The 18,931-nt window shown below is 47.4% G+C and overlaps 1 protein-coding gene across 1 annotated transcript; it reads left to right on the top strand.

Moving 5' to 3' along the window:
• Positions 1–1,804: 1,804 nt before the first annotated feature.
• On the top strand, positions 1,805–18,354 carry slc30a7 (solute carrier family 30 member 7). Its single transcript, XM_064333259.1, has 11 exons — positions 1,805–1,964; positions 2,741–2,842; positions 5,506–5,619; positions 6,041–6,128; positions 6,245–6,377; positions 6,613–6,807; positions 7,066–7,110; positions 8,987–9,122; positions 16,840–16,930; positions 17,052–17,201; positions 17,301–18,354. Exons 1-11 carry the CDS (start codon positions 1,885–1,887, stop codon positions 17,346–17,348), a joined length of 1,182 nt encoding a protein of 393 aa, XP_064189329.1. The 5' UTR covers positions 1,805–1,884; the 3' UTR covers positions 17,349–18,354.
• Positions 18,355–18,931: the final 577 nt, after the last annotated feature.

Raw genomic sequence — 18,931 nt, 5'->3', positions numbered from 1 at the left:
ATTGTACTGAATTCATAATATAAATGTTTAAAAATGTACATTGATGGAAAGTATGCTGTCTGTCAAAAATGCAGTATATATTCACTTGACAATCATGTGATTGTAGCTACCTAGCAGTTAAACTATTTAGCCACCAATCCACAACACTGAATAATAAACAAAGGAGAACATTGTGCAAAACCAGCTGTTGTACTTTCACCTAAAAACATATGTTGGTGCCAAAAGTTTTCATTTAAAAAATGACACACAGATTTAATACCTTTAAAACAGAACAAAAATAGAATCACCCAAATTCTGATTATTATTCAATCGTGACACTCTCTTGGGCGATGGCCAGGTTAAGGCACCATATTGGGAATATAGCCATGACACCAGGGAAGCCTGCATCCCTTAATGACAAGTGGCATGGATACTTTAAAGATTACAGTGTGATACGATATTTTTTTCTTGATTTTACCTCTATAGTCCACAATTTTAGATTTGTAATCAAACGATTCACATGTGATGAATGTGCACATTTGCAGCTTTTATTTAAGGGTATATTTATACTCTTTGGTTTCACTATGTAGAAATTACAGCATGTTTTATAGTATAGAGTATCTTCTGTACAGCAGCATCTGTACAGCATCGAGCTGTATCTTCAGCTCGTGCTTGTTTTGATGACTAGTTGCCTTAAGTTTTCTCTTCAACATACAAAACGCATGTTTTAAAAACTCCTTTGTTACTTTGGCAGTATGTCTGGGATCATTGTCTTTCTGTAGAATGAAGCGTCATCCAATGAGTTTGGAGGTATTTGCTCAAACTTGAGCAGATGTGATGCTTCTATATAACTGCTATGAGCAGTTACATCCTCAATGAAGACAAGTGAGCCAGTACCTGTGGCAGCCATACATGCACAAACCATGACACCCCCACCACCATGTTTCACAGATGAGGGGGGGAGGGGGGGTCTTTAAATCTTGGGCAGTTCCTTTTCGCCACCACACTTATCTCTTGCCATCATTCTGATACAAGCAAATCTTTTGTCTCATCTGTCCACAAGACTTTTTCTCAGAACTCCACAGATGCATTTAGGCACTTCTTTGCAAATTATAACCCGACCATCCCGTTTTTGCGGCAAACTGCTGATCTGCATCTTGCAGTGTAGCCTCTGTTTGCAAAGTCTTCTGTGGACAGTAGTCACTGCCACATCCACGCCTGCCTCCTGAAGAGTCTTTCTCATATGTCAGACAGATGTTTGTGGGTTTTTCTTCATTATGGTGAGAATTTTTCAGTCATCAACTGTAGAGGTTGGCCTTCCTTGGCCCCCAAGTCCCTTTGCGATTACTGTTCACCAGTACACACCAGTGCTCTCTTTCTAGTTAATAATGTTCCAACCAGTTCATTTTCATAAGCCTAAACCAGTCTCTGACTAGTTTTTTTTTCTTATATCTCAGTCTCATAATGGCTTCCTTGACTTTCACTGCACAACTCTGGTCCTTATGTTGACAAATGTCAATAACAGACTCCAAGGGTAATCAAAATCCCAAAATTAAGACTAGATACTGAAAGCTCTCTTACACCTACACTAAGGAAGCAACTGAATCCTGAGTAATCAGAAACATCTGTGAAACACCTGCAACTATTTTTATGAACCTAGGCAAATCCATCTGTGTGAATTTGTGTTACGATATCGCAACATTTCCATTTCACCGAGCCAATAACTATGAAGAATAGCTATTAAATTAATATTCTAGTATAACATTATCTGTTATGTACCACGCAGAGCGCCCTCAGGCGACCGGAAGCATGATTGTCCCTTCCGTGTTCAATCTGAAAGATAAAATCCCTCCCAGTCCGTATTCTTCACTGGCAGGCTATCAGTGTGGGGGACTCTGTGTTACAATGTTACCATTATCCATCAAAGATGACGAATACAAGCCTACGAAATTCAACCTCCTTGCCAAGATATCTGGATGGTTTAGGTAAATTACGCTTTGTTTGTTATTTGCTTTTATTAGCTAAAATCAGCGGTATCAAATTATTTGTGTATCCGAGTTAGCAGGACTGTCTTCGGTTAGTATCGACCCTGGAGCCCCGAGGCCGTATGCGGTCATCAACGTTAGTCAAGTTAGCTTGCTTTTTATGGTTTTATGCGTTGATGCTTGTGAAAGTTAGCTTTTAAAGACAGAACTAGTTGCAAAATAAATCATTTCCGTCTCCTTAGATTACACACTGTCAATCGGGCCGTATGTAGTTTGTTTCGGTCCCTGTCAAGTAACCGGCAAGCTGTATCGATAGCTAGCCTATGTTCAATTGTAATATTATTCCGCTGGCTAGCTTGCTTGCTAGCTAGTGCCATTGAATGGTTAAAATCAAAAGTTATCCAGCGTTTAGTGAACCCTCAGTATCCAGTGTTAATGTTAGCTTGGCAGCTGACGTTAACTTAGATTGCAGGATTTCTTTTGAATGGATGTGGTTAGCCAGCTAGCTCCTTCTGGCAGCATAATTATTTTTAAACGTTTGACAAGACTAGCTAGATAACATATGTGCCCCTGTGATATAGCTTGTTTTTAGCCAGCTAGCTGTAACTATGTTAGCTAACTTCTTATTTTCATCTTCTTCTGGTTGGTGTTGTTAGTGCAGATGTGGGTGTTCAACGTTAGTAAGCTAGCTTGCCATGGTTTTCATGTTTAGCTGTTGGCTAGCTTGCTTGTTTTTCAGTGAAACATATTTTTATGGTGGTTTTACTTATTTTCAGATCCATTCTGTCGGACAAAACATCACGAAACCTCTTCTTTTTCCTGTGTCTGAATCTGTCCTTCGCCTTTGTTGAGCTGTTGTACGGCATATGGAGCAACAGGTAGGTAATATCTTTTAGCAAACTAGCTAGCCGCAGTGTAGAGGAAGGAGGAAAACCATAGAAACGCATCACACAATACAGGATATGCCACGTCGAACTAAACGAGGAAAGGAAGACCTTGCTTTCAGTGGCATAATTTGTTGCCACGCTAGAAGAATGATTATTATTGCGTATAGATAATGCAATTCGAAAAGCAATATTACCGCCATTTATATTTGAATACATTTGAATTGAATTGTTTGGGGGAAAATAAGGGCAGTGCGATATGGGCAGCAGCTAGTTGAAATGTTCGCAACACCATTCTGTGCAATTGTGATTGTAGCGGCATGTTCAGACGACAGCCTTCTCGTTTTCTTCAATAATGTAAAAACAATGAACATGTAGAAAATTGTGGATTCGTCTGTTTTACGTTGCTACATAATTCTTGAATTTTGCACTGCATGCTGGACCAGGGTTCAGGTCCCGGCTCGATTATTGCCTCCAAAATCCAGTTCTTTAAACGCACGACCGGGGAAATACCCGGTAAACCTTTTGCTTTGCCCAGTTTCAGGGTGCCAGTTATGCAAAACGACGCGGAAATCACTCACGCAGCCTGATCACCTTCCCTTTCATAGTCCTCCTGGTAGACAGGGTTGTAAAGAATGTGGTCAATTATGTTCTTCTGAATTGCACAGGATACATAATTGAAATTGAATCTGAATGACATGAAATATAAATAAACGCAGAATAATTGACATTGTGGCATTCTTTTCTGGATAACAAGACATACTTTTCAAAGGGGTTTAGTACTTGCTTGTATGTAAAACCTACACTTCATATCAGTGTTCCTGGTATAAAATATTTTGCTCATAGTATCAACAGATAAAATACATTTCTGCTTTGTCAGATAATTTGGGAAACTTGGAAATGGCAAAGCACAATTTTTTTTTTTTTCATTGTGAGGTTTTTTTTTTTGTGAGGAGACAGATGTGTGATCTTGCTTTTTATCACTAAGTAGCTATCAGACATTTTATGGCAGTCTTGCTTTGGTTTTTTGTGATATCATAAAGCCTTTGTGGTTCAGTTTCAGCTGCTAGTTGACTGATATCCCTTGATGTCCACCCCCAACATGCCTGATCCAACATTATTTTGTTATTAGGTATTTCTCCCAGTGTGAGATATTCAGCTGGATTTTGTTGTTGGTCCTCAAAGCACAAACCTTGCAATCTTCCACGTTTTAACAAGGTGTGATCCCCCTTACCATCTCTCTCTCCATTACAATGCCACACCATCGGGTGGGATCGCTTTTACACCTGTTAACTTAACACACTATTTGCCAATGCTACACCCCTATCAACAAGTTTTATTAAAAAGCGCTTGTTTTTGGATCCATCTGGAAGAAAGACACATTGGTGGATTTGTAAGGTTCTATAGTAGTCATAAAATCCCATGGAGCATTATAAAACACAGAAATCATAGTCTAAAGTTCATGCCTGGTTGTAACTTGGCCATTGTTGAAGAAGGTTGTTTACTCCACCAGAGGGATCCTGGTCATTAGGCTATTTACACTCCGAGTTTAAAAAGTGCCACCCTGCTCTTTTGAGGGATATGTTTGTACAGTGAGTATAGACTGTGGCTGACTTACCTGCCTGTCTAGCTGCTAACTTAAAATTATGTAGCCTAATTCCTGTCACCTACGTTACTGATTGTAATATGTTTACCAGTGGATTGGTGATACATCCTTTTGCGAATGTTTTTCTCATGCTTGTTCTGTCTACCACATTATTTATGTATCTTAATCACATCCATCTCCTCAATTATAATTTTTTGTCCAGTTAGTTGGTATATCAGCCCCCGAAGTTACCCCTTCTCCAAACTATCAAATTACTTACTTTCTTGTAAGCAGGTGCATTGGCATGAAGCAACATGTCCACTAAAGACTGCCTGTGGTTTTACAAAGTCAGATTTTTAGATTTTGTTTGTAAGTCCATTGTTAAGCACAGACAATACAATTCACATTTTACTTTTTAGTTTTACCCCATGTTTTTTGTCCACCAGTTTTGAATGTCTGGTGTTAATTGCTGCAACCTCCTTCATCAGTCTGGGAGGGTACACACTAGCATATGTGTTCTGTAAGATATGTGTAGCCAGGTCAAAGGCATCTGATAGACCTGAAGAGTCTATTGAGTGAGGGTGAAGGGAATACTCTCCCACTGTGAGTGGCAATTTAGTCAGTTGTGCTTAATTGTGTGCGACTCCCTGCCAGAGTCAACATGGGCTGCATGAGGATTTGATCGATATACCTTCAGGTGCATCCCTGCTTTCAGAATGAGCATCTCAGCTTGATGCATCACTCTGAAGTTTCACCATTTAACGGTACTGTTGGCTGTCCTGACCGGTCAAATTGGGGTGTATTGCGAACCTTTGTAAATCTCACACCGCTTTAGGCTTCTGGTTTCTCCAGTTTACACACATTTGCCTAGTCTGGCCTGGCTGCTTACAGTGGATCAAGATGTTTAACCTGCTTCTCCAGAACTTTTGTTGTGTGTATAAGCGAGTTATGCGGAACCCTAACAAAGTGCTTTTCCCTTTAAATTCCCCGAGGCGAATCTCTGCCACTGTTTAGTGTTGATATCTCATGAAGTCTCTGTCTCTCTCTCCCTTTGTCCTCCTGTGTCTCTCAGTTTAGGGTTGATATCAGATTCCTTTCACATGTTCTTTGACTGCACGGCCCTCCTCGCGGGACTGGCAGCCTCTGTGATATCCAGGTGGCGGTCCAATGACGCCTTCTCATACGGGTAAGGGGATGTAGCAAGGCTGTGGCTTCGCTTTTAAATGAGTTTCATTCATGTGCGTGTTGCTGTTAATCATTTGACTACAGTCACCACTGTGAAATTCAGTTTTATCCTTGTTAAATTACATACCGTTTTTGTCGTTTATGAATGAAGAGCGACACATAATTGGTAAAATAATTCAAAATTTTAAGAACACCCTTTAAAATATGGGGTTAACCAGAGTGGCTACAAGTGTTATGTATTATTGAGGACTTGAGGCACTATCCACATGAAAAAGGCATTGCTGTGTAAGCATATAGTCCCATACTTCAGGGGGAAAGAATGTTTTAATACCAGAAATCCTGACCTGGAGCGTCGAGCATTGCAGGCCTGAGCTGTTTGTTTGGACCCAGCCTCTTCTGCTCACCTGTGCTTTCTCCCACAGGTACGTGAGAGCGGAGGTGCTGGCTGGGTTTGTCAACGGCCTCTTCCTCATCTTCACTGCCTTCTTCATCTTCTCAGAAGGAGTAGAGGTAGAGGTTTTATTGTATACCTGTTATCTTTTTGCCGGCTATAAAATTTGCAGTCAATTCACTTTAAATTTTTGTTTTGCTGCTCTTTCCTTCCACCTCCTCTTTCTCGCCAATAGAGGGCGCTGGAACCTCCAGACGTTCACCACGACCGTCTGCTGCCGGTGTCCATCGCTGGGTTGCTGGTCAACCTGGTGGGCATCTTTGTGTTCCAGCACGGAGGCCATGGCCACTCGCACGGTGGGGATGAAGGTAGGGTTTGGGCACTGTGACCAGTCACCCAATAATATCTCAGCCTTTTAGTGCCTGAAACTGAATCTTCTTTAAACACTTTGACCTGTGTGATGTGGTCTATTGCTATTACGGGCATTTTGCTATTTGTTGAGCTGTGCCGTTGGAAACATTGAGTGTGCCTAATCGGTTTGGTCAGTTGGGCATACCGGCATTGTTTTATGTAGTATTTCATATTAGTGTCTCTCTTCTCTAGGACACGGTCACAGCCACTCTCTGTTCAATGGCAGTGTCGGTCATGGACACAGCCATGGCGGTCACGGTCACAGCCACGGGTCCAAACACGGCCATGACCACGGGCACGACCACGGGCATGACCACGGGCATGACCACGGGCACGACCATGGGCATGGCGGGCACGGGCACTCGCACGACGACCTGCAGTGTCACGGTAAGGCCTGCTCTGAGTCTCACACTTACACCCCTCAGGCATCTTCACTCTGTTACCTACTGTGCACACGTGGCTGTGGTGAAAGAGTGCTGGTGTTGCAGGTCAATGTAGTTTTGAAAAGTGCTGCTGGCTTTACCTGCTCCAGTCTTAATATTTTGGGGAAGTTGGCAGAAATGACAATGTTTATGTTGCGAGGAGCTATAAGATGATTTCAGGCATGCTTTTGTGCTGGTCATAACAGTTTTTCCTTTTTTCCAGATGATCATACACCAGGAAAAGGATCCAGCAGACAGATATTGGAAGGTAAACTCTACTTTTATAGTACAGTTTTCCACCACCAGATGGCCTCCATGCTCTAAGTGGTCTTAACTGGGCAGTAGCATTTGCTCGGATAGCTGGAGAGGAACCTTAAAGACTTGTCAAACTAATTCCTAAAACTTCTTTCAAGTTTGTAAGGTTTTGGAGATCCTGGCATAAATCTTTGAATATTATTCATTTTAAAGTCACTATTAATGACAAAAACCATGACATAAGCAGTTGGCTGTCCTCCACAGTGGTGGTCGTATTTCATTCATACTTCATTCTAAATTGAAAAATAAAATTCAGAAGGTATGTATCGGCTAGTCGGAAAACTTGCAGTTTTCTGCAGTTTTTTAAACTTGCAGTGGCAACTTTAATTTAAAATCGAGTTTCTCTACATGAAGAATCCCAGAACGTTCGAATGAGACTCGGAGGAATGCGAGTGCGGGTTCCCTCACCCTCACCCTCACCCTCGCCTCGCCAGCCAGAGCCGGGTCGACCGAACAGGTCCGCGCCAGCGCGGTGCCCGGAGCGCGGTGCCCCTGCCCGGAGGGTCTGGGAACGCTGTCCCTTTAAAGGGCTCCGCGTGGGAGTGTGGGGGCGTTGTGTGTGACCGGTGTGAAAATGAAAGGAGAGAGTGGATAGTCTCCTTCAGGCTGGCACACAGAGAGAGGGAGAGGGAGAGGGAGAGGGAGAATGGGCTCTTTGGGAGGCCTGCTCTGGGGGACAGTGACACGGAGCACGGAGGGGAGGGGGCTGAGCCCAACAGGGAGAACTGGGAACTGGGGGGGTGGGGGGGGAAGGGGGAGGTGACCCCCCGCCCCCCCGGCCCTTTTGTCGCCGCTCTGGAGGCCTTTCTGGAAGGCGGTGATGAATGGCGCGCGCTTGTGTGAGAGCCGCGGCGTGGGCCGCCCGCGCCTCCCCTCCGCCGAGGGCGCCCTTCTTCAGCATTCCTGCGCCGTCATCAGAGCCCGTCCCGCACAGAGCCCGTTTGTGCCCCGCTCCGCTTCCCTCCATCCCCCCCCCTCCCTGCCACCACCTCACCTCGTCTGTGATTCACAGGTCTGCTTTGTGTTACTGTTCCCCGCTCCACAATCGGAAAAGCCACCGCTTCGCTGACTTCACCACACTGCTATGTTTGGGGAAACTTGCGCGGCTGAGTTGTGCGCGTTACTCACGCAGCTGTGAGCGGAAGCAGGGTCGCTCCCGCTGCTGTCTGTTGAGTGGGAGGGGGGGAAATGAAAGGAGCCAAAGAGAGGGCCTGGTGTGTGAAGAGGAGTGGGAGAGAGCCCCAGAGCCCAGTGACTGCTCAGGCTGCTCTCTGCTGGACGCTGCCTGACGCATCACTTCCTCTCTTCCACGTGGGGAGTGATGTGGTGATGCTCTGTGTGTGTGTGTGTGGGGGTGTGTGTGTGTCTGTGTCTCTGTGTCTGTGTCTGTGTCTGTGATGCCGTCGCATAGCAGCGGTCCTGTGAACGCCGAGCCCGTTGCTATGATGTCACCCATGTGAGATGGAGTGACACCATCACATTCCGCAGGGCCCTGAGGCTGGCTGTGCACCAGCGGCTTTGTGCTGTCACAGAGGCCGCTTCGCTGTGATGACTGAGCCCTGCTGCGCAGCCTGCGCACACAGCTGACGACAGCACGTAAACAGAGACCTGATAAAGTGCTTACAGAAGCGTGCGGTGTCTCTCGACAGTGTAACCCTTCAGATGCAGTACAGTTGTGAAGATGTAAGATGTGTATGAATGGCCCGCGTGTGGCGTTTGTGTATAAGCAGTCTTTGGTATGACCTGTCTGAGCGGCAGCTCGGGCGTGTGGGCGTGTCTGAGTGACGGGCGGCGTAACCGTGGCGATCTGCGTGGTTCCTGTGTCGCAGGGGTGTTCCTGCACATCGTGGCCGACACGCTGGGCAGCGTCGGCGTCATCATCTCCGCCCTCCTGATGCAGAAGTACGACCTGATGATCGCCGACCCCATCTGCTCCATGCTCATCTCCATCCTCATCGGAGTCAGGTGAGAGACCCCGGGGAGCCCGGCTCCGCTCGTCATGCCTGCCGAGCGTCGCCGCTTCCGGGGGCCCCGGGCCGCTGATCGGCTGGGTCCCGGGGGGGGCCCCTTCGAGTCCCTCCCCGGCTCCACCTCTGTATCGCACACGCGTGTTTACAGCCCCGCGGGCTGGTGGCTGTCGAGGCTGGACGGATGGCACCACTCCAGAGGGGATTAATCCAGCACACATGAGGCTGGGCTGAGCCTGGGGGTCAGCTGGAACACGTGTCTTCAGTGAAAGCCTGGGGTTTGGCTCTTTCCTGGGGCCTTTTCCATAGTTTACAGCAGGAAGCTGAAGCATATGGTTTTATTCTGATGACATGTGTGTTTATTTTGAGCACAGCTTGTCGCGAAATGCCTTCACTACCAATATTTATTTGTTTATCTTCTCAATTGTGAAATCACATCCATTCTGGCGCAATTTCCCTGAATGTCAAGAAGTCATAAACCGTGCTCTTGGTAATCTAAATTTCATATTTCCATTGTTTAAACGGACACTCCGGTGTGAATATTTTGGGAGAGGAGTTTATTTGGTGACGGGGAAAGGTTCTTCCTGAGCCACAGATGGATTTCATTTAATACTGGAAAGCGATCAAAGTTCCAGTTATAGAGTACAACACTACACAGATGGCTGTTCCAGTGGAAGGGTACTGCACTGTACACAGAGGGCAGTTCCAGTGGAAGGGGACAGCACTGTACACAGAGAGCACTGTTCCAGTGGAAGGGTACTGCACTGTACACAGAGAGCACTGTTCCAGTGGAAGGGTACTGCACTGTACACAGAGAGCACTGTTCCAGTGGAAGGGTACTGCACTGTACACAGAGGGCAGTTCCAGTGGAAGGGGACAGCACTGTACACAGAGGGCAGTTCCAGTGGAAGGGGACAGCACTGTATAGAGGGCAGTTCCAGTGGACGGGGACAGCACTGTATGGAGAGGGCAGCTCCAGTGGAAGGGGACAGCACTGTACGGAGAGGGCAGTCCCAGTGGACGGGGACAGCACTGTATGGAGAGGGCAGCTCCAGTGGAAGGGGACAGCACTGTACGGAGAGGGCAGTTCCAGTGGAAGGGGACAGCACTGTACGGAGAGGGCAGCTGCAGTGGAAGGGGACAGCACTGTATGGAGAGGGCAGCTCCAGTGGAAGGGGACAACACTCTATGGAGAGGGCAGCTCCAGTGGAAGGTGACAGCACTGTACGGAGAGGGCAGTTCCAGTGGAAGGGGACAGCACTGTATGGAGAGGGCAGCTCCAGTGGAAGGGGACAACACTCTATGGAGAGGGCAGCTCCACTGGAAGGGGACAGCACTGTACGGAGAGCACTGAATCACAGTAAAGAAGGAGCAGAAGGCCCCTTTATTGAAACGCAGTAGCTGAAAAGCCTCCTGTGTAATCTCTCTCTCTCTCCCCCTCTGCGTTCCGGGCCTTTCTTATTGCCGCTGGAATGCGGCTGTGATCTGTGGCTGCTCCTTTTAACGTGCGCGCACAAAGGCATCCTTCACCACGGCTCTGCCCCTCTTTATCAGGAGACCCCTTTCTGTTCCCCCACAACCGTCTCTCCCAGGCCTGTCTCTGCTCTCTGGAAATGCACAGGAATGATTGGTTTACAGTATTGAGGAAAAAAAAAAAGCTTTTTCTCATGATGCAGAGCAGGGGCCTAAGGAGAGGTGAACTTCAGTACAGGTGCTGTTTACGAGGAGAGGAGAAGAAGGAAAGCCGTGTCTTTAATCGAGCTCCCACAGCGCCAGCAAGCACGGCTCCAAACCACGCGAAATAACGAAGATAATCAGAGGCAGAAAACACGAACGAAGTTTGCTTTCACTTTTGTATTTTACACGCACCTTAACGAACGGCTGTTATTTATTATGTTTTTGTAAAAAGACGCGCAGGGACAATGTTTTGCCTCTGTCAGATTGTTCAGCTCGCAGAAAATAATGGCAGAGAGAGTCACGCAGGGATTTGAAAACATTTCCCGTTTGTGGTTATTTTGCTGGCGCTCCACCCAAGCACGTTAACCGTTTCAGAGACGCGTTTTCCACTCGCCCCTGGCCTTGCCCTGCCGTGCCTCTCCATTTCATTACGCTCCCCGTGCTGTTTACCTTGGGTCTGTGTCCGCTCGCGTGTGCGTTCTGACATCTTTATGTTCGGTCTTGGATTACTGAAACGATTCTGGCACAGGCCGTGCCCTTTTAGAAAAGCGTGAAGGTTTTAAAGCCGTCATTTTTAGGAGGTGCTTTGCGGCCTGTGAAAATATTGCCGCTGGTCTCCCTCTGTGGGGTGTGCAGGCTTCAGTAGCCTGGCTCTGTACAGCCGATCTGCCTGTGGGATTTCAGGATCGTATAGCAGCAGCGCAGGAGCGTTTAAACGATTCTCACATACCTGCCAAAGTGTGGAGATGCCGGGGGAATGACCCAGGGGATTCCAGGAGGTGTAGGGCGGAGGGGGGTGGGTGGATGAAAGGAGAGATATCTGGCCGGTCGGAGAGACCGTCTCCGCTGCGTCCTCAGCCCCCGGCCCCAGCTGGGAGATTGATGGCACCGCAGAATGTTTTTGTTTTGCTTTCTCGACATTGACCGCGGCGAGGGGGGGGTCAGAGGACGGCTCGAACGGGACCCGCCGTTCCCCTGGCGCCGAGGCCGGGCGGAGACGGAGCTGTGGCGACCTTCCGCTGGGGGGCGTTCCGACCCGCCGCTCCCAGGACGAAGAGCGCGCGAACGAGCGCCACAGGGCGGGGGCGCGGAACGGCGAACGGAGGCGGGGACCAGTTTGGCTCCGCCGGCTGTGATTAGAGAGCGGAGCTGCGGTCGGGCCCTGGGGCCCTGGGTTCAGGGGGGGAGTGGGTAGTGGGGGGCTGCGGGTTCACGTCCCACGTGGATCCCCCCGCCGCTCTCCAGCGGTGTGCGGCTGCAGGGGTATGAAAGGCTTCCAGGAATGGGTAATGGCTTCGGATTGCGAGCGCGGGGCCTGATGAATGAGCGGAGTTGAGCGCGTTTAGCATAAATTAGCGTCGCGGTCAGCGGAGGCGCAGCGCTAATCGGGCCCTTTGAAACCGCCCAGTAATTAGGAATCTGCATGCGAAACGGGCGGCTCGGCCAGAAGCAGAGGACCGGCTTAGCGTTCCTTTTGAAAGGGGGCTGCCGTTTCCCTGCAAAAAGTGCTACTCCAATTAGCAGAGCTCAGGTTTCTGAAAGGTGGTGCTCATATCCCATGTTTGACAAAATACGTCTGCCAGCTTTAGGCCTTTGCCGATAGGTTTGTTTTCTTTCGCGAGCGGCACAAAAACATTTCCTGACAGTTGCACCCCCCTATTTTCCGCAGTGTTCTAAGTGTGGGAAGTAAGCGATCAATGAAAGAGGCTGTGGAGCAATAAGGGCATTTGTGTAGCCTGTAACGATCCTGCTCTTGAGTCGTCTCATAACCAGTTCTTTAAAAAAGGGTCTGCATATTGTAAGCAAGTCTGTATCATTTGTTAAAAAGGTATATTTGGCTCCATTTTAAGCCCTGATAGAGAAAAACTGATGTCTGACCTGCATGAAGGTGTTCAACCTGCTAATAGTAGTAGCTAATCTCTGGACAAATCAGTGTTTTGGACTGTGATTACAAACTTGGTTTGAAAAAAAAAGGAAGATTATAAAAGTCTTTACAGTCGATATTCTTTTTCTATGTGTAGAAATATTAGTCTGCGCGTTGAGGTGAAAGTGTGCTATTTTGAGAAGAAAGAATAGTTTAAAAAGGTGTGAATGCTCTCTGCCCTAGACATGCCCGGTTTTGACTGTCTGTTTATACTGCTTTATTATTATTATTTTTTTATTATCCGAACAGATCTTTTTTCATGTAGAGCATATTCTTTTCAGTTAGTTCTTCTGTTTTCTTTGTAGTTAAGCATAACATACAATAATACTATGTGTTCACATGTACTTTCCAATCTTTGGAACATCTGAAGACTTTGTTTGTCTTTGTAGTGGTGCATTGATTTGGCTGTAATGAGACCGTTATCCCACATGGTGTTTATTGCTGCTGGCTTCCATTTCACTAATAGCAGGTTGCAGAGGTAGCGTCTCGAGTGTTTCGGTTTGCATGTGCTCATTTCCACCAGTGTCGCTTTCAGGACTGCTTTTCTGACCCCCCCCCCCCCCCACATTAAAACCGCTGGCTCAGCTTTGCAGATCTGGTGGAGTCAGGGTTCCGCTGTAATTAAAATAGACACGACGGGCCAAATGCCACGGCCTTCCCCTCCTCCCTCGCCTGAGATCCTGACCAAACCTGACCAGATTCTCCGCTTTTCTTTTCCAGGAGGGAAAGGGTTAGTTTTTTTTTTTGTTTTTTTTTGGAAGGGAAAGTTTTGAGTCTAATTTTGCCTTTTAGCCCTTTTGAGCCTGGAAAGCCTGGCGTGTGTTGGAGCTGAGTGCAGTGGTGAACGCAGGTCAGGGACTCTGGAATGTGGGTTCACGGACAGCATTTCCATGACTTACTGTAGTCTCATTTCCAGCACAAGGACTGCAGACATTCTTGGTGTACAGACGGGCTGCCAGCAACTCATTTAGGGAGCTTTTGTGGTGGAAATGTGATTTAGAATAATTTCCCCATGTAATAGGAGATGTCTTTAAGTCAGTCTTTTATTAATAAGATGGTAGGAGTAAAACCATTTTCCGTTTACTGGGTTGTGTGTGTCATCTTTTTTCTTTTAAGCTGCACTCTGTGAGGCTCACTGTCTAAGTGATGTTCAGCAGGATTGTGTAATTCACTCTGTTCTGTGTTGGATGCAGAGGGTGTTCAGAGAGAATTGCAGTTACAGTACTGTTTACGGTCCCCTCATTGCCCCGTGTTCAGCAGTGTTCTCTGCACAGCATGTTAGTTTCCCCTGTAAAGAGGCTTTGGTGCAGCACAGCCAGCAAGGTGCTGTGCAGCGAATATCAGCAGGGAGGTCTTCAGGCTGGAAAAGGCCTTTCTCGCTGCTTATGCCCAGGTTGTTTCAGCCTGATGCTTTTGACACTGTAGAACTGGCATTACCATCTTGAGAATTTCCTGGCTGATACGCAGTGCATATTCTGAATTTGGGCCCGGGGGTGGGGGGGGGGTATGGGGTGGGCAAGGGGGGTGGTGGTGGTGTGGAAGTTGGTGAATTCACCGGGTGGACTAGTAGTACATTTATTGTTACTTACACTAATGGAATCGGCACAGTTGCGTTGAAGGCCTGGGGATATTGGAACAAGTGAAGTCAATAGGAAACCGAGCAACCGGAATGCACTGAGAGCCAGTAATTTAATGGAGCAGGAATGAAGGAGGGAATTTTCAGACTACTGTGAAAACAATGCAGTGAGAAAAGCAGTGTGTCATAACCCACCCTTGCCTTGCGTTTTAACATTGGCTTTTTTCTCTGGACTCTGTTTTGTTGCCGCTGGTAGCGGGCATGCGAGGCCAGGCCGGTGGGCTCCGGCGGAGCCGATGGGAGGTGTGGGAGCCCCACGGCGGCGTTGGCGGTGTCTGCGCTGGGGCCTCCCCCTCCGGCTCCGCACAGGAAGCGCGGGAACAATGGGCTGATGTCAGAGCCTGGTGGGGCCCTCTCGCCGCGCCTTCCTGTTTCCCCCCCCCCACCGCCCCCCATTCTCAAACGGCGGAGCGGAGAGCCAGTCAGGAGGGCCCTGCCCGCTACACACCCTCTGCGGCTCCGCACGCTGGCCGGGAAACACGCTCAACCCAGCACTCCCTCCGTTACAGAGAGGGTTTAAGCAACTCAGTACTATGATTTCTTAAAACTATTTTGCACCTCATCAGTGCTTTTTACAGTTGATCATATTTTCAGACCCCTGAAATTCAGGTTGATTATATAGTACAAGTCCTTGTGTTGAAAATGATATGGTTTATGAGGATTCGGTGTAGGTTTCCGTCTGGTCAGTGGCAAACTGGCTGTGGTATTACCACGCCGTATCAGAGCGGGGAGTGAGGGGGTTATTAGGCAAAACGCCTGCGTGTGCTGGATTCTGCATGCTTTACGCGTGCTGCCTCACCAGAAGGTCTTGCTGGAAAGAAGTGCTGAGTGACCAGGAAGTCTATGCGCATACCCCAAAAACAGATGTTGGGGCAATTGGGGAAGTGTGCTGCGTGGCACGAGTCTCATGAGACCGAATGAATCAAGTGACATTAAATCTGGAGAAAAACACATTTGACCTAAGTGCCCCTGCTAAAAGAACAGTCCATAAAAATACAGTCCTGGTCATAAAGAGGTATTCACAATATAGGCATCACACTAATTACAAATTGATTTTTTTGTTTAATTACTTAAGCAGTTGAAAAGGTGATCAGTATCAGTTTCTGAAATACTCAAACCAGCCCGTCTGGCACCAACAACCACGCCACGTTCAAAGTCACTTAAATCACCTTTCTTCCCCATTCTGAAGCTTGGTTTGAACTTCAGCAGATCGTCTTGACCATGTCTACATGCCTAAATGCATTGAGTTGCTGCCACGTGATTGTCTGATTAGATATTTGTGTTAACGAGCAGTTGAACAGGTGTACCTAATGAAGTGGCCGGTGAGTGCATTTATGAGGTAATGGCTCATTAAACCACAGGGTCTGTATTTTGCTCTTTCTTGGTTTAGAGATGGCTCATTGTGACTTAGGCGTGACTTGGTGTTTTTGGGTGTCCCTGACTCATTTTCAGAGCAGGGCAGCTTGCCAGGAGCTTTCCTTCCTCTGCAGTCTGATATCACAGTGACTCTGCAGTAATTTAGGGTGATGCGGTCACCTCAGACGAAGGGACAAAGTTATAAGAACAATGATTTCTTTGTGCTGGCAACGCAGGAAAGGTTAGGGGAAAGCGTGTCTTCGTCGGCAAGGACATAGTGCAGTTTTGGGGTTGCAGGGAAGAGGGGGGGGGGGTGCTTGGGGGTGGGTCTGGGGGGGATGAATACGGACAGGCGCCAAGCCCAGTAACCCTCTAAAGGCTTCCATATGTGGCAGTGGTCTGCATGCGGCTTTGGAAGAAGGCTGAGAACGTCACCAGTCTGGCAGAATGTGACATGGCAGGGCTGGGCGGGGCTCTCCTCAGCTGCAGCTGAAATAGTTTGCCGGTGAGGAGAGAGCCGGGCTCTGTGCCGCTTGCATGGCACTGTCCAGCCCGCCTGTCATCGATCTCTCCGATCTCTCCGTCCTATCTGCTGCTGCTCTGTGAGTCACCTTTGTGACCTCACAGTTAGAGGGTGGGGTAGGAGGGAGGATGTCCAGCCCTCTCAATGGTCACCCTAGCCCATGAAATTCTGCGTCTTTAGAACAACATAACTTTACTTCTCATATACAGCTACAGGATTTCATAAAATTTTTGTCTGAAGTTAAACAAGCTGCTATATTAAATTTTTTTTAAATCAGCCATATAACCTTACACCACTGACCTTGGTTTCTTCCTTTTTATAATTCAAGCCTGACAGTTTCCAGGACCAGAGATTCCTGCTAATTTCAGAGTTATGTGGTCCCTATTTTATTTGGCAGCATCAGTTTTAATTACAGTGGGTCTCAGCTGTGAATGGCAGAATGACCTCTGAACTCTGACCTCAGATGGCGTAAGAGTTGTGCAGTGCTGCTGTGCACTTTCTTCAACACCTTGCTGTAGACACAGGCTGCCAGAGGTCTCAGGGGAACTGCAAATTAGTGTCACTGACCTCCGTCCTGTTCTCACCCTCCTCTGCTGCAGTGTGGTTCCTTTACTGAGGGAGTCCATTGGGATTCTGATGCAGCGGACTCCTCCCACACTTGACCAGGCCCTTCCAGAGTGTTACCAGAGGGTAAGCGTCGTTATCTACCGTTCACTACACTGTCCACTACCGCCAGTCTTTAGCATGCTAACGGCTCTTTACAGTTGTGAGAGGTTTGCTTCACTGTGTGTGTGTGTGTGTGCTTTTGCAGGTACAGCAGTTGCAGGGTGTGTATAACCTGCAGGAGCCCCACTTCTGGACGCTGTGCACGGACGTCTACATCGGAACACTCAAACTGCTGGTTGCCCCGGATGCCGACGCCCGCTGGATCCTGAGCCAAACGCACAATATTTTCACACAGGTGCAGAAGTTAACAGAAGCCTCATGGGAATATTGCGTGTAAATGACATCTGGCTGGCCAGACGGTGACGCTAACTGTTTGTCCTCTGGTTATCTCCAGGTTGGGGTCCGGCAGCTCTACGTTCAGATAGATGTCGCAGCGATGTAGCGCCTGGACTCTTCTCTCTCTGGGCATCCTGGGACCAAAGCCTTCTGTGCTGCTGTGGGGGGAGCCTCTGCTAACCCCAAACTGCTCTAACTCCCGAATCTGGGACCAAGATGGTAGCAGCTACTCAACTCTCTCACCAGGAAGTAAAACGGAAACAAAAAAAGGAAAGGAACTTGCCAGTAATGTGACGTTTATGGAAATCAAGGTGAACCTTCTCACCCGTTGCCAAAACTGCTCCTCCCCCTGGACGATCATGGATATTATTTTTTGTCATCTTTTTTATTTTTATAAATATTGTGAATACTTTTCTCCTCCCTGCCATCAAGGTTTTAAAGTCGTTCCCTGGAGTCAATGTGGACACACTGGGCAGTTACTGAAATCCTAAAAGAGTCATCAGCTCAGTCTCTTTCATTTTATGTCAGCCTACGATACCATCGTGCAAAAACCGTAAGGGAATAAATTCTAATTGGCTGTGTTATTGCACTTTGTGGACTTCTTGAGCCAAATAGTATTTCTTGGTTTCCAAAGTGCCTTTTAAATAAATCATGGACAATCTCTGATTTACCTATGTGTGTCAGTATGGAGTCCATCTGTAGATGTTACGAGCTGGACAGAAGCCCTCCCGGAGCCTAGTATGAATTATCCAGAAGAATGAAGCCTTCGGGCCTATGTTTCAGCTTTCCAAAGTGAGGTTTCATCTAAAGACCCAAAAACATGAGGCTGTTTTTCCAGATGTATGGAACGTTGCAAGAAATCCACTTGACCATTCTAAAATTCTAACCTATTCCCTGGACTGCACACCGGCGTGATCGAACCTTCCACAGTGATAAACTGTCTGTCTGTTTTTCACCGGCTCAACAGAGAGGATGGCGAAAACAGACGCGTAAGGAAAGCAGGTCCATGATTTCATTGCCACGTTTCATCTTAATTTTTATTTAACGAGCGAAGTTCGCAGTTGGCCAGTTGTATTTTTTGCAATGTAATAAACGATTATCTGCACTTTTAACGTCAGTTCTTGTCGTTTTTAATTGATGTGTAGAGGAAAGAGTTGCGGTGATCCCTTCCCTTTATGTGAGACCGAGGCCTTGTGAATAGAGCTACATATGCTTTTCCCATTTTCAGCACTTATTTCCTGGTTTTTCTATGTGCATTTTAGTTCTTATTTTTCCAGGGTGACATAACCCCACACCCAGGGGTACTGGAGCGCATGAGTAAGGCTTTGAGGCAGTACGGGCAGTCAACACTTGCTTCAGCTCTGCACAGATGTCATTCTGACCTCAGTTCTCCCTATTAATTCAATGTCGATCCCAGATGCAAGTCCCTGGCAAAATTTTGAACCCAATCTTTAAAAAAATTATATACGAGCTCAACCGTATCAATAATGGGAGAGAAATACGAATGCATCATTTACATTCCTGTGTCCCAACGTATTATGAAACCACAGGAAAATGGAACCAAAAAACAAGCTATTAGCTCGGACCCACTAGTCATTTTGCAAATATTCGACCTCAGACCCGCTCAGCGAAGTTCCTCCCCAAAAGTAACTTTTTTTAAACCCGCGATGTGATGGAACGGATTCATCC

Source organism: Anguilla rostrata, chromosome 4, assembly GCF_018555375.3.
Source record: "Anguilla rostrata isolate EN2019 chromosome 4, ASM1855537v3, whole genome shotgun sequence".
Classification (NCBI taxonomy): domain Eukaryota; kingdom Metazoa; phylum Chordata; class Actinopteri; order Anguilliformes; family Anguillidae; genus Anguilla; species Anguilla rostrata.
Note: the sequence above shows the minus strand (reverse complement) of the source record. Positions and strands in the feature narration are given on the sequence as shown.

Coding starts and splice junctions, on each gene's coding strand:
- slc30a7 (XM_064333259.1), top strand. CDS start 1,885: ATGTTACCATTATCCATCAAAGATGACGAATACAAGCCTACGAAATTC. Junction 6,129..6,244: donor TCTTCTCAGAAGGAGTAGAG/GTAGAGGTTTTA, acceptor TCTCGCCAATAG/AGGGCGCTGGAACCTCCAGA. Junction 7,111..8,986: donor CAGCAGACAGATATTGGAAG/GTAAACTCTACT, acceptor CCTGTGTCGCAG/GGGTGTTCCTGCACATCGTG.